At 38.2% G+C, this 12514-nt stretch overlaps 2 protein-coding genes across 11 annotated transcripts in view; one reads left to right on the top strand and one right to left on the bottom strand.

Annotated features, from left to right (window-relative positions):
- Window positions 1–8827, top strand: part of DCBLD2 (discoidin, CUB and LCCL domain containing 2) — a 73710-nt gene extending 64883 nt beyond the window's left edge. For 4 of the 6 annotated variants that reach the window (XM_053565753.1, XM_053565750.1, XM_053565754.1 and 1 more), the window contains 3 exons: window positions 2888–2937; window positions 3786–3923; window positions 4916–5427. In XM_053565753.1, coding sequence (XP_053421728.1) covers window positions 2888–2937; window positions 3786–3923; window positions 4916–5376 — 649 coding nt within the window. In that variant the 3' untranslated portion in view covers window positions 5377–5427. Of the gene's footprint in view, window positions 1–2887; window positions 2938–3785; window positions 3924–4915; window positions 5428–5708; window positions 5816–7549 lie in introns of those variants that run through there. The other 2 variants (XM_053565751.1, XM_053565752.1) reach the window with 2 other exon arrangements.
- Window positions 8828–10363: 1536 nt separating this feature from the next.
- ST3GAL6 (ST3 beta-galactoside alpha-2,3-sialyltransferase 6) overlaps window positions 10364–12514 on the bottom strand; it is a 75302-nt gene continuing 73151 nt past the window's right edge. For all 5 annotated transcript variants that reach the window (XM_053565760.1, XM_053565763.1, XM_053565761.1 and 2 more), the window contains one exon: window positions 10364–10665. In XM_053565760.1, coding sequence (XP_053421735.1) covers window positions 10579–10665 — 87 coding nt within the window. In that variant the 3' untranslated portion in view covers window positions 10364–10578. The remainder of the gene's footprint in view (window positions 10666–12514) is intronic.

Below are 12514 nucleotides of genomic sequence, written 5' to 3'. Positions count from 1 at the left end.
AGAATGGCTTGAGTAAAGGCCAGAGCTACGGAGTATGTGTAGCATGGAACAGTCCTGAGAGGTAACCATTGGAATGTCGTCTGGGCCTGGATCAAGGTGGGCTTTCTGGGAGAGATAAATTTAGGTTTTATCCTATAGATAGGGAATCACCGAGTGTTAAGTACATGAGTGGTATTATTAGATGATTATAGGAGAATGGTAGGAATTTTGAAGGGTGGATTGAAGAGGAGAGAGGTAGAAAGAGGCAATGAGATGAGTCAGGAAGCCATGGAGGCCAGGCAGGCACGTTACAGTGATTCTAGGGAAGGGAGAAGAGATGGGGGGGTGTTTCCCTCTGCCATCAGTAGGATGCATGACTAGTCTAAGGAAGAAAGAGGGATCCAGGGTGTTGTGAAGTTTCTGGTTTGTACAGTTAAATCAGTAGAGATGTCCTGAGTTGAGATAAGTGAGCAGGAAGGACAGGTTTGGTGGAGAAAAAGCAACTGATTTCATTTGTTCAGCCATTTGACAAGTATTTGAATATTTCGCTCCTACCCTGTGCCAAGTATTGAGCCGTGTCCTGGTGAGTTCAGTGATGAACCCCAAAGCTTACAGATCAGGAAAGTGACCACAAAATGTGTGCCAAGGGAGAAAGTTGGAGGATCCGAGACTCATGGTGTTGGGAAGGCTGTCTGAGCAGACCCAGCGAGTCAAGCGTTGAGGCCAGCAGGGAGGAGAAGAGGGTGGGCTTAGGGAAGTCCAGAGAGAGCAGTGCGTGAGGCATTCAGTGTAATGATGAGACCCACAGCAACAATAGAAAATTATAGAAAATTAAATGCTGCGTACAGGCATTATTCTAAATTCATGTGCTAATTCATTTAGTCCTCAAAACAGCCTAGGAAGCAAGTACTGTAATAAATGCAAAAGAAGAAAGTGAGACATAGCCTAATTAACTTGGTCCAAGTCACCAGGCTAGGACCTGGCAGAGGGGAGTTTTAGACCAGGTTTCGGGCTCCTGCTGCTATCCACTGCTGCCTCTCAATGTATCATGAACAAACAAATACAGTGTAACCCATTGTGGTTGAAGCACAGGGTGAAAGGATAAGGACTGGGAGGAGAGCTATTGAGGGGGCAAGGGTCAGGGCATGAGGTCAGTCAATATGGATGATGTGGAAGGGACCCTGTGGGTATTCAGACTCCCAAGAGGCAATTGGATATGTGCCTAGTGTTCAGGACACAAGATCTGAGCTGGAGAAATGAGGTTACTGTTAATACTAAGAATAGACTAGAAATTGTTGATGAGTGGCTTCATAGCAAGGAGTAAAGGAGCAGATGACATTGAGAGACTGTGGAAACTAGGAGGAGAGTAATAATAAAAAACAGCTGCCACTTATTAAATCCTTAGCCCATGGCAAGCACTGTATGTGTAATGATTAAGCAACCTGAAGTTTTGTCACTTGAAGTTAAGTATATAAAATCCTTTATAGTATAATCCTTGACTGATATTCATACAGTTAAATTTATTGTCCTAGCCATATAGGGCATCTAAATTCCATGCAGAAAAGATTATTTATTTATTTATTTTTAGAGAAAGGGTCTCACTCTGTTGCCTAGGTTGGAGTACAGTGGTGTGATCATAACTCACTGTAACCTCTTATTCCTGGGCTCAGGGATCCTCCTGCCTCAGCCTCCGAAAATGCTGGGATTATAAGCAGGAGCTCAGGAGTCAGAAGATAATTTTTTTAATCTTATGATAATTAGAAGAACCAACATATTTTATTACTGCTTTTCCATTCAAGTTTTTGATTAGCAGATTCAACAACGACCTTCTCTTCCTCAATTTTTTTAGTATACTTTACTTCAAAATAATGAAATAATATAAATATAGCCAGACTTTCAAACGAGGAAGCGTCTAACACAGTGATAAAAACATAATCTTATACTGAAGCAGACTGTTTCCTGGTAGGAAAAGTCCATGGTGTGGGCTCTTTATAAAAGCTACATTTGTGATCTCAAGCAAATCATATTCTGTGACACCTTGTTCTCATTGTAGAATAATGTCTGCTTTTTTTTTTTTTAGCTTGCAAAGCACTAATTTTAATTAAATTAGATTTACACCCTCAAATCAGAAAATGTTCTTTTGTTTGCTTGTTTGTTTTTCTTTTGGCAAATAATAATTTATAATGGATGAAAAGGAGATTTCTCCTAGGGCAGATGAGTCAGATTTCTGGAGAGAATGTTCTTCGCTGGAGACATGGCTCTCATCTACCCAGAGACTGCAGTGACTTGCTGGTCTGGAAGCTCGTGTTCCCTTCCCTCTGCCACTTGTCACTGTTAGTGGTAGATTAATCCTGGGGTGATTACCCACGGGTGATTGGGGGAATCAGGTCTGTGCAATTAAGGATATAAGACACATTAGACTTCTCTGGAGCAAAGGTTTATAGAAGAGAGGAAAGAAAAAAGAACAATGCTGAATAGAAAACCAAAAGTTACTTTTTAGGGGTATGAATTTTGTAAATTAATTTTCAAAATTTGTATTTGAAACCAATAGACCTATCATGATTTGCCCATAATAAGCCACATACCAGGGCTCATTTTTTGGTTTGTTTCAATTTTTTCATCTACAGATTTGGCTTTTTTAGTTTCTTTTATCCCTTTTGTGGAGGGACTAGGTGAGTAACAAGGTAAACCTATGTCAGAAGATAATTTAATTCATTGAGAGTTGAGAATTTATAACCCTCAGCAGTGGCAATTTTGAAAGTCAAATGAAATGGAGGGGCTCCCTTGGTAGATCAGCAAGTAAAGTGTGTTCTCTTGACTAATTATTAACTTTGGTGCTTGTTCTGCACTTTCAGAGATTTCTTACCAATGAATTAACTTTACTTGCTATTTTTCTATTTTTTTCCAGAAAGAAAAAAACCGAAGGCACCTATGACTTACCGTACTGGGACCGGGCAGGTAACCCATGTGATCTTTGTATGTGATTTCTGTCAGAGCAAATTTCTTCCCTTGCAGGTGGCAGTAGTGAAAGAGGAGAGTTGTTCTCAGGCCCACGTGAATCCCCAACACTTGTTAGAAAAGTGGCATTACGTTCTGTTCTCACGATTTTTACCTTCCCTTACTACAAAACCTCTTCTAGTTAATAAGTAATGCAATAGAAAGTGCAAATTTCTCATAACACAAGCTCTGTTCTTTCTCTTGTGGACTTCTCTGGTTTATCCTACGTGTCTGTTTCTCCTGAGGAGACCAGCTTTCTGTGTGGCCTGTGTGAACACTGAGCAGGAAACAGCTGTGGCCCCAGTAACATGGGGTGTGTGTGTCCTCTGCCATGCTGAGTTGTCATCTCTGAATTGGTTTAAATGACACCGGAGGCCACCTAATGGTCTCCCACTTCCTAGTTCTCACTACCAGTGACTCTTAGGAGCCAGGGAGAGTTTCTTGCTCAGACCAGGGCAGAAGAGGGCAGTGGTGAGGGCAGATCACCCTGTCCCAAGGTAGATCTTGAAATGTATTTTTTGAGAAAAACTTATAAAAACCACTGCAACAAGAGACACTGTGTCTGACTGCACTATCCTATATAATACCAATGATTTGCTTCCGCATATGCTTTCAATAGAGGTTTCTACCATATTCTGCTTTGCCCAGGATATTCTTCTACCAAAGCAGAAAGTCAGCTTGAATATGAAGTCTAGTTTGTAGAGCTGTTTGCTATAGAAATGACTTAAATGCAACAACGTTTCTCCTTTAATACTATCATTTGAGACATTTTTATGTAATGGTCTCTTTGGCTTGCAATCACAATGAAGGTTGGTGGAAAGGAATGAAGCAGTTTTTCCCAGCCAAATCAGTGGAACATGAGGAAACCCCAGTTCGCTACAGCAGTAGTGAAGTTAATCACTTGAGTCCAAGAGAAGTCACTACAGTGTTGCAAACTGACTCTGCAGGTAAATGTTTCAGACTTAGGTTACCCGCTAAAGGGAGAAACTGCATGCTGTAAAGTGCTTCAGAGATGACAGTTATCTTTGATCTTTTTCATATATAAGAGATGACCTGTTTTCTAAAGGTAGAACCACTTTTTAAAAAGATGACCTCGAAGGCCAGGTGTGGTGGCTCACGCCTATAATCCTAGCATTTTGGGAGACTGAAGTGGGAGGATCACATGAGACCAGGAGTTCCAGACCAGCCTGAGCAAGACTGAGACCCCGTCTCTACAAAAAATAGAAAAATTAGCCATGTGCAGTGATGCATGGCTATAGTTTCAGCTTCTGGGGAGGCTAAGGCAGGGGACTCATTTGAGCCCACCAGTTTGAGGTTGTAATGAGCTATGATGGATACCTTGTACTCTAGCAGGGGCAACAGAGACCCTGTCTCAAAAAATAAAGAAAAAAAGAACAGAGCTTGAGAGTCATTTCTGTGTCTTGGATATTCCTTCCATAAAATTGGGGCATTCATTTTTAAAGACACTGGGCATTTTGTATGTTGACTGAGGTTTTGTTTTGGTTTGGGGAGAGGGTACCAGGAAGATGAGAGCAGGGAAAGGAGTAGAGAGCCTTGTGGTACTTGTCCTGTTAGGCTAGTACTTACTCATTTTAAACATTTCCTAATATTTGAAAAAGAAAATCTCTGACTTCTGGGTATTTCTTTTCCAATGAAATAACCATAAATCTAAGGAACATGTACAAACATTTTTTATGTAAAATTACACAAATAGGCTTTCTGGCATATAAACTTATTACTATGAGATACTAGATAACATCTTTGATATTTATTTTTGAAGTTGGTTCTTACAAGAAGAAAATCCATAGGTTGGAGTTGATAGCAACAAAGTCCCAAAATGAAGTGTTTGCTTTTAGTATAATCTGTAGCTGGCACCTTAAATTATACAATCCCTGTGTTAGTAAAATAACTTTTCTGTTGTGTTTTGTGATGTCCACAGAGTATGCACAACCCCTTGTGGGAGGAATTGTTGGTACACTTCATCAGAGATCTACCTTTAAACCAGAAGAAGGAAAAGAAGCAGGCTACGCAGACCTAGATCCTTATAACTCACCGGTGCAGGAAGTTTATCATGCCTACGCTGAACCACTCCCCATTTCTGGGCCTGAGTATGCAACCCCAATTATCATGGACATGTCAGGGCACCCCACAGCTTCAGTTGGTCTGCCCTCCACATCCACTTTCAAAGCTACAGGGAACCAACCTCCCCCTTTGATGGGAACTTACAACACACTCCTCTCCAGGACTGACAGCTGCTCCTCAGCCCGGGCCCAGTATGATACCCCAAAAGGTGGGAAACCAGGTCCACCTGCCCCAGATGAGTTGGTGTACCAGGTGCCACAGAGCACGCAGGAAGCACTAGGAGCAGGAAGGGATGGGGAGTGTGATGTTTTTAAGTAAATCCTTTGAAGGTGATGCTGCTTGTCACAAAGCATCGTTTTAAAGCACATGGCCTTTTTTTAATTATTAGTGGTAGTTAATATATAGAATGTATTACATATCTGTCACTGAAGTGGTTGGGGAAAATGTGGTGACCAAGGTACAGGAAACTACTAATATTGCTTTAAAGGTATTAGTTACTGTGGCCCAGTTACTTGCCTGTTAAATTTCAAACATCCTATTTGTTACTACTGTAAAAAACATGATTTTTAATACAAAAAAAAAAAAAAACCTCCCTATAATGCACTTCAAAGAAATTAAAAATCACTGAGTATTTATTACCAATGCTGCAGGTACATTAATGAACTCAAGAGATGGCTCTCTAAGCCTGACTGGCAATAACGCATGGTACTGTTCTTGAAATATCTGATGGCTTGAAATTTTACTGTCTTTGTGAAAGGTGGGTACTATCATGATTGCTTTGTCTTCTATTCCTATATTCCTTCCTGATTTTTTAAAATAAGGAGTGTTATAAGCACTAATTATAAAGCAAGTTTAGATTACAGCCTTATACCCTTATCCATCTTTCCTTAGGAAGATTTATAGCTGAGAAAACTCTGACTTATAATGAACAGAGTGATTGTTCACTTTTTGACACTTCTAAGAGCTTTTACATTTCAGGGTACATGACCTGGTCTCATCCCTGTTTGTTTTGCCCTGGACCTTTGGTGGCCTGCCCCATTCTTGTGTTTATAAAATGCTGAGTTTCAGTGTCATGAATCCAAATCCTTTAATGTCTGTACTCTATACAGAAACAGGAACAACTTTACAATTTAAAAAGCTTAAAAGGAGATTTCCCCTACCCCAACTTTATTGGCAGTGGGATTTTTCCTAGGAGAGTTGTGAAAAGTCAAAGGCTTCTAAGTGAATGCTGTAAAAATGACTCACCTGTATTTATCACAGTTTAAAGCAAAATCATTCCTTCAGAAGTAATGTAAATTACCTTAAAAATCAAAAAAAGGTAACCCGAATTTATCTTTTTTTGTTTTTATACACACAAACACATATAAATTTTTCTTTAGTTTCAAGATATTTTATTACTTTCTAGACAAATAATTTTTTAGTTTCCCACAGTAAACCATTACACAGAATACAAACCTAACATATATTCTTCAGGACTGTGTGAGTGTGCCCTTTGAGTGGTAAGCAACATTAGTAGTCCTTTATGTCAGCCCTAAGGAACAGACATTATAACTTTCTTGCAAATGAATATCAATGCCTTGTTTTTGATACTTCTGACAACTTCCTTGTCATCACTTGTTCATGACCTGTCCAGAACTAGTTTTAGGTAGAGTAAAATAGAAATCATTTGTAATTTATTAGCATATAGTATAAAAAACATTTGTAAGTCTTTAGACTGTCAAGTGACATGAAAAGTTCACATTTTGATATGTTATGATAAAAACAAACATACTTTTCCATCAAGTTCCAGTCACTTCTGTTGGCCTTCGCCACCAGATTATGATGTTGACAGAATTCACTAAATTTGAGTAAATATGAACAGTATTCATTTTGCTTACTTCCACAAATATATCGGTATTCTAAAACATTGCTTCAATAAGAGAACCACTTATTTCTGCAGCCTTCTTGCCCTGTCCTTGTATGATTTTGATGGTTTTATTTTCATTTGCTTTTCCTTTTCCAGACAAACTTTGAGGCACAGTATCATTCACTGAAAAGCCAATACATAATTTTGTTTCAAGATATTGAAACAAAAAGCACAGATACTAATTAGACTTTTATTAAAACATATATGAATGTGTAAAGCACATGCACTAATAAGTCATCCCCTTTCAGGTGGGAAGAGAGTAAACCAGTTGCTTTATTTTTTTTATTCATTCTTAGTACACAGAGGATATACTTTTCTTCGAGTCACATGCCTGTTTGAAGCTTTAAAAGAGATGTTTTCAATAAGTGTTCTTTTTCTCAAAGAAGTTTGCTGTTTTTGTGTAATTGTGTGTACCGGATTGTTTTCTCTGGAGTTACACTTTTTGTTTGTTTGTTGAGAGGCAAGTGTTTTCTGAAATGTTATATATTTTAAGTTTCAATTCATACTGCTACACTGTGCTGTCCTTAAACTACCAATGAGTTTTATAAAAATCTAGTAGTAAACGTTGTATATTTTTCTTTCCAGATGAAGAGCTGAGCCTGATTCAAATGGTTTTTCTGGTTTGTACGTTTTTTTTGTTTGTTTTTTAGTTTGTTTTCATATTAGAGGTCTTCTAATTTGTTTTTGTTTTTTACTATAATTCTATGTCTGATATATATACAACTTTGGAGACAATCAAGTAACAACCGAAAATGTGAAAGTAACCATTTTTCACAGAATTCCCTTGAATGTTTATTCTTTGCTTGAAGCATTTAAAACATAAAGTCACTGGTTTATTGGATTAATTTTTTTTCTGTTATTGCAGTTATAGAAATAGAACCAGACGAGGCAAGTGTGGACATTATACGGTTCATAAAATTACACTGACTTGGCTGTTACTTGATCTTAGGAACCAGTGTAGTTAAAGATAAGATATTGTGAATTCTGATTTATATTTTATTAGACGCTGTAAATCTAGATGGATCCTGTTGTATGTGCCGGGGCTAGTCCGGTTATTTAAGTTCACATTTCATTATTTGCACTTTGCATTGAACAATGGGTTTATTTGCTGATGGTTTGAGTAGAGAATTTGTACAGAAATTAAAATGATGATGTTATGTATTCACTTGCCTCTCCCCTCTTCCCCCACCACCTTGGGAGTGGGAAGCAGACGCTCATCTAAATAAGAATATGGCCACAAAACTGTGGAAGGTAATAAAGCTTGAACTTCTTTGACTTGGCTTTACATTGTTACTTGGAGAACAAAAGGGCTATAGAAACATCATGTCAGATGGGACAGTTAGAAGAAGCCCGAAAATGTGGGATGTTGAAAGCTTTTCATACCATCTTAAGAGAGCTCAGTGAAGCTCTCTGTACAAATGTAATTATTACTTAATTAGCTCTGGCTTTTGGTTCTGAACTTGAAGTCCCTAAACTGCAAAATCTAATATGAGAATTAGATAGTTATTAAAGTACTTCTTATGTCAACTGTGGCACCAATTCTCATTTATTCCAACTTGTGACTAATTCCTTTTCCTTTTTATTTGTTTGGCACTGGGAAAAGTGGAAACAAAACATGTATTGAAATACATATTGGAAATAAAAATGGCTTCAACGTCACTGATAATTCTTCCAGAATGTACTTTTCTTACCTCGTCATGTACTGTAGTCACTCAGTATTTGTATATGTTGCTAGAGTTTAGATTGTATAAATAGTGAGATTTTAATGTGTTAATGTGTTTTTAATAAATTGTATATATGTCTTGCTCAGATTATTTGGCTTAAATAAAACAAACCTGAGGTTTGTAGCTTTTTCTCATACTACACAAAATGCCATATTCCTCAATTTTAACATCACCCAAATTTTGTGGCTAATATTATGGTATTTCCAACAACATTCAAAACTGCCACTATTGATTTTTCACTTTTTCTGTGGCCAGTACCATTCTTTTTGAAGCCTGATTTGCATCAAACTGAACGTCAGCGGCCAAGCTGCAGTCTGTGGCTGTGTGTGGTGTGAATACGTATGGATTCTAGCCTGGAACCTGCCTTTTCTGCATCAAAGTTATTAGAAGAATCCAGTGAAACTGTAGCACTGTGCAAACATACTCTGGCATTAGCAGAACACAGTCCATAATTAACGTCTGATCTGGGTTAAGTTGACTACTAGTGTTCTCCTCTTACACTGCTTCCAAGTATTTTATCTTTATTAATTTTTTTTTTTTTTTTTGCAGTTTTTGGCCAGAACCGGGTTTGAACCCACCACCTCCGGCATAGGGGGCTGGCGCCCTACCCCTTTGAGCCACAGGCGCCGCCCCCAAGTATTTTATTTATTTCTGTTTCTCAGCCTGATCTAGTATTTCTCCCTTTATACACTCTCTTTAGAGAGGTAGGTTGGTTGTCAGGAACACCTGTGTTTCCCAGTGACTATTTGTGGTGACTTCAACTTAACCTCTTCTGACATCTTTTACCTCCATCCTTCTTAAAACTTCAACTGTTCTCTTCCTTTTTCCTTCCTCTCTTCCCTCACACCTACAAATTGCCTTTGATTGTACTCATTAAAATGTGGGAAGGGACACTCACATTTGTGGGGCTGGCTTGCTTCATCCCATCTGGTGTGCTCTAGGTAGCCAGCAAAGCTTTCCACTTGAAGATCAGCTTTAATCATGTAAACATGGAGATTTTTCATGAAAATATCACTTATATCCAAAAAACAGTTTAATTATTTTGAAAGGTTTACTTGCTCTGTTGTTGTCTTTGCCTTTACTTAATTTACTTCAAGTAGAAAGCCTTTAAAATTTAATGAATAAATTAAGCCAGACAAAATATATTCAAGAATTTTGTCCTTCTTGAGTTTCCCCAGCTCAGCTTCTTTGGATATAAACTGTTATATTTAAAATAATGCAAAACCACCAGACTTCGGTTTTTTTAAGTATTTACTCATCCAGAATTTTATGTTTAGCCTATTTTTTTTTACCTTACCAAAAAAAAAAAAAAAAAAGAAGAAAAACACCATCTTCATTCTACTAAATTACTCATAATCATGATTTAGCTTATTGTGGGGGGAACAAAGCTTAATTAACCAGTATGAACTTAGATTTCCATAGCAAAGTGGTCCCTGTTTACCACATGAAGGCACAACCACGTGCCATTCCCACCAGCTGGGTTTACAGTAGCCAAATATACTTCTCAAAATGTCATTTTGTAGTTTAGAAATCATGAAATTGTGGTAAACTAAATTCCCTTACTCATTAGGAAGTCACATTCCTTCAAAAGTCTAAGATGAATGAACTATACAAAGGTGTTTTAAAACACCCAGAAAACTAGCTTATTTTAAAAAAACAATGCAATCAAAACTTATTTCCCTGATAACTAAACATTTCTTAGTTTTTATAAGTTAAATATATAGTATTCACAGAAGTTAAGCTGGTGGTTATAAATCACCAGGCAGCAAAAGACTTGTAATATACATAATTATATGACGCGTGCCTCCAACATATTTAAAAATATAAACTAAAAATTACAGTATAAAAATAAAACTAATACTGTAAGCATCATCTTCTGAGTGTGTGGGATCAATCTTGAGTCAAGTTGATTACAAAGTTTTTTTCTAGAATGTCCTTCAAAAAGAGCTGCTCTGCAGTCACATTATGGTATGCATTCTAAAAAGAAAGAAAAAGGAGGTTATCTGTCCTACTCTCAAAATATTAGCAGCAAGAGAATATTCTGTATATACAAAGTTGTAAATAAAAAACAGGAATGTCAATTAACAAGACACATGCACTTTTAACTTTTGTTACCTTTCTACCTTTTTCCTTGCTCATCATTGTATAAGAACTTTCCCTGGGCAGCGCCTGTGGCTCAGTCGGTAAGGCGCCGGCCCCATATACCGAGGGTGGCGGGTTCAAACCCGGCCCCAGCTGAACTGCAACCAAAAAATAGCCGGGCATTGTGGCGGGCGCCTGTAGTCCCAGCTACTCGGGAAGCTGAGGCAGGAGAATCGCTTAAGCCCAGGAGTTGGAGGTTGCTGTGAGCTGTGTGAGGCCACGGCACTCTACTGAGGGCCATAAAGTGAGACTCTCTCTCTACAAAAAAAAAAAGAACTTTCCCTAAAGCCCACTTTTTCCACTTAAACTCTCAAATAGGAGGTTCCTTCGGATCAACCCCTAGCATTCTGAATCATAGTGTAAATCTAGAGACCAAAACTTTTAAGTCCAAACACGTTCTCTTTATGAAAGCAGCACCTGGAGCTCATTTTTTTTTTTAATCCACCTGGAGATAAAGTATGATGCATGGTTCAGTTTAAGATGTGTTTTTTAAAAAATTATTCTGTTCTGTAGATAGATATTCTGATTTTCCTAGGGAAGTTGTTCTGTTCTTTAGGTTACTCTGAAATGACATAAATGCTATAGGAAAGATTAAGCTGGCTTCTCTCCATCCGTAATCTAAATGCTCCAGGCACCTAATTCTTGAACTATTCAAGTGTTTGTCTTGTCTCACATCGTGGGTGCAGGGAGTAAGGGTGGGGGACAGTATCGGGATGACTTAGGGGACTGATTTCATGAAATACAGCCATATATGTACTTTACATCAAATAATTCATATTTTAAGATTAAAAGTGTTAAGGTCAGGCACAGTGGCTCACACCTGTAATCCTAACACTCTGGGAGGGTGAGGGGCATGGATTGCTTGAGCTCAGGAGTTCAAGGCCAGCCTGAGCAAAAGCCAGACCCTGTGAAGTGAAGTGGCAGGTGCTTGTAGTCTCAGCTACAAGGAGGCAAGAGAATCACTTGAGCCCAAGAGTGAGGTTGCTGGTCAGGGGTCCTCAAACTACGGCCCGCAGGCCACATGAGGCGGTGTGATTGTGTTTGTTCCCGTTTTGTTTTTTTACTTCAAAATAAGATATGTGCAGTGTGCATAGGAATTTGTTCATAGTTTTGTTTTTTTTTAAACTATAGTCCGGCCCTCTAACGGTCTGAGGGATAGTGAACTGACCCCACGTTTAAAAAGTTTGAGGACCTCTGTGCCATGGCACTCTACCCTGGAGATTAGAGTGAGACTCTTATCTCAAAAAAAAAAAAAAAAAGGGTGCACAGATTTTAATCCACCACATGTGATACAGTATAAGTCTAAGAAAAATAGAAAACTCCCTCCCAATTAAAAAAATCCTCAGAATCAACTCTACCACTATTGATCTCTCCCCTTTCAAGAGAAGCATGATCTAATACAACCTCTTTGACCATGAAGGTTCTTTTATGGGGTTAAAATATTCTAGAGACTATCTCATCTACTTAATTGGACAAAAAAATTATCGTGACCACAGCAATGCTGTGTAATATCTCAAACACAAACACAGCAGGTTGTCTATACTCTTATAGAACATCTAAAGTAAGGGTTGGTCCCTATGTGGGTTTTGTTTTGTTTTGCTTTTAGTTTTTTTGTTTGTTTGTTTGTTTTTTCTTGAGACAGAGTCTCTGCTGCCCAGGCTAGAGTGCTGTGGCATCAGCCTAG

The sequence above is a fragment of the Nycticebus coucang genome, chromosome 16, assembly GCF_027406575.1.
Source record: "Nycticebus coucang isolate mNycCou1 chromosome 16, mNycCou1.pri, whole genome shotgun sequence".
Classification (NCBI taxonomy): Eukaryota; Metazoa; Chordata; class Mammalia; order Primates; family Lorisidae; genus Nycticebus; species Nycticebus coucang.
This window is presented reverse-complemented; position numbering and strand designations above follow the sequence as displayed.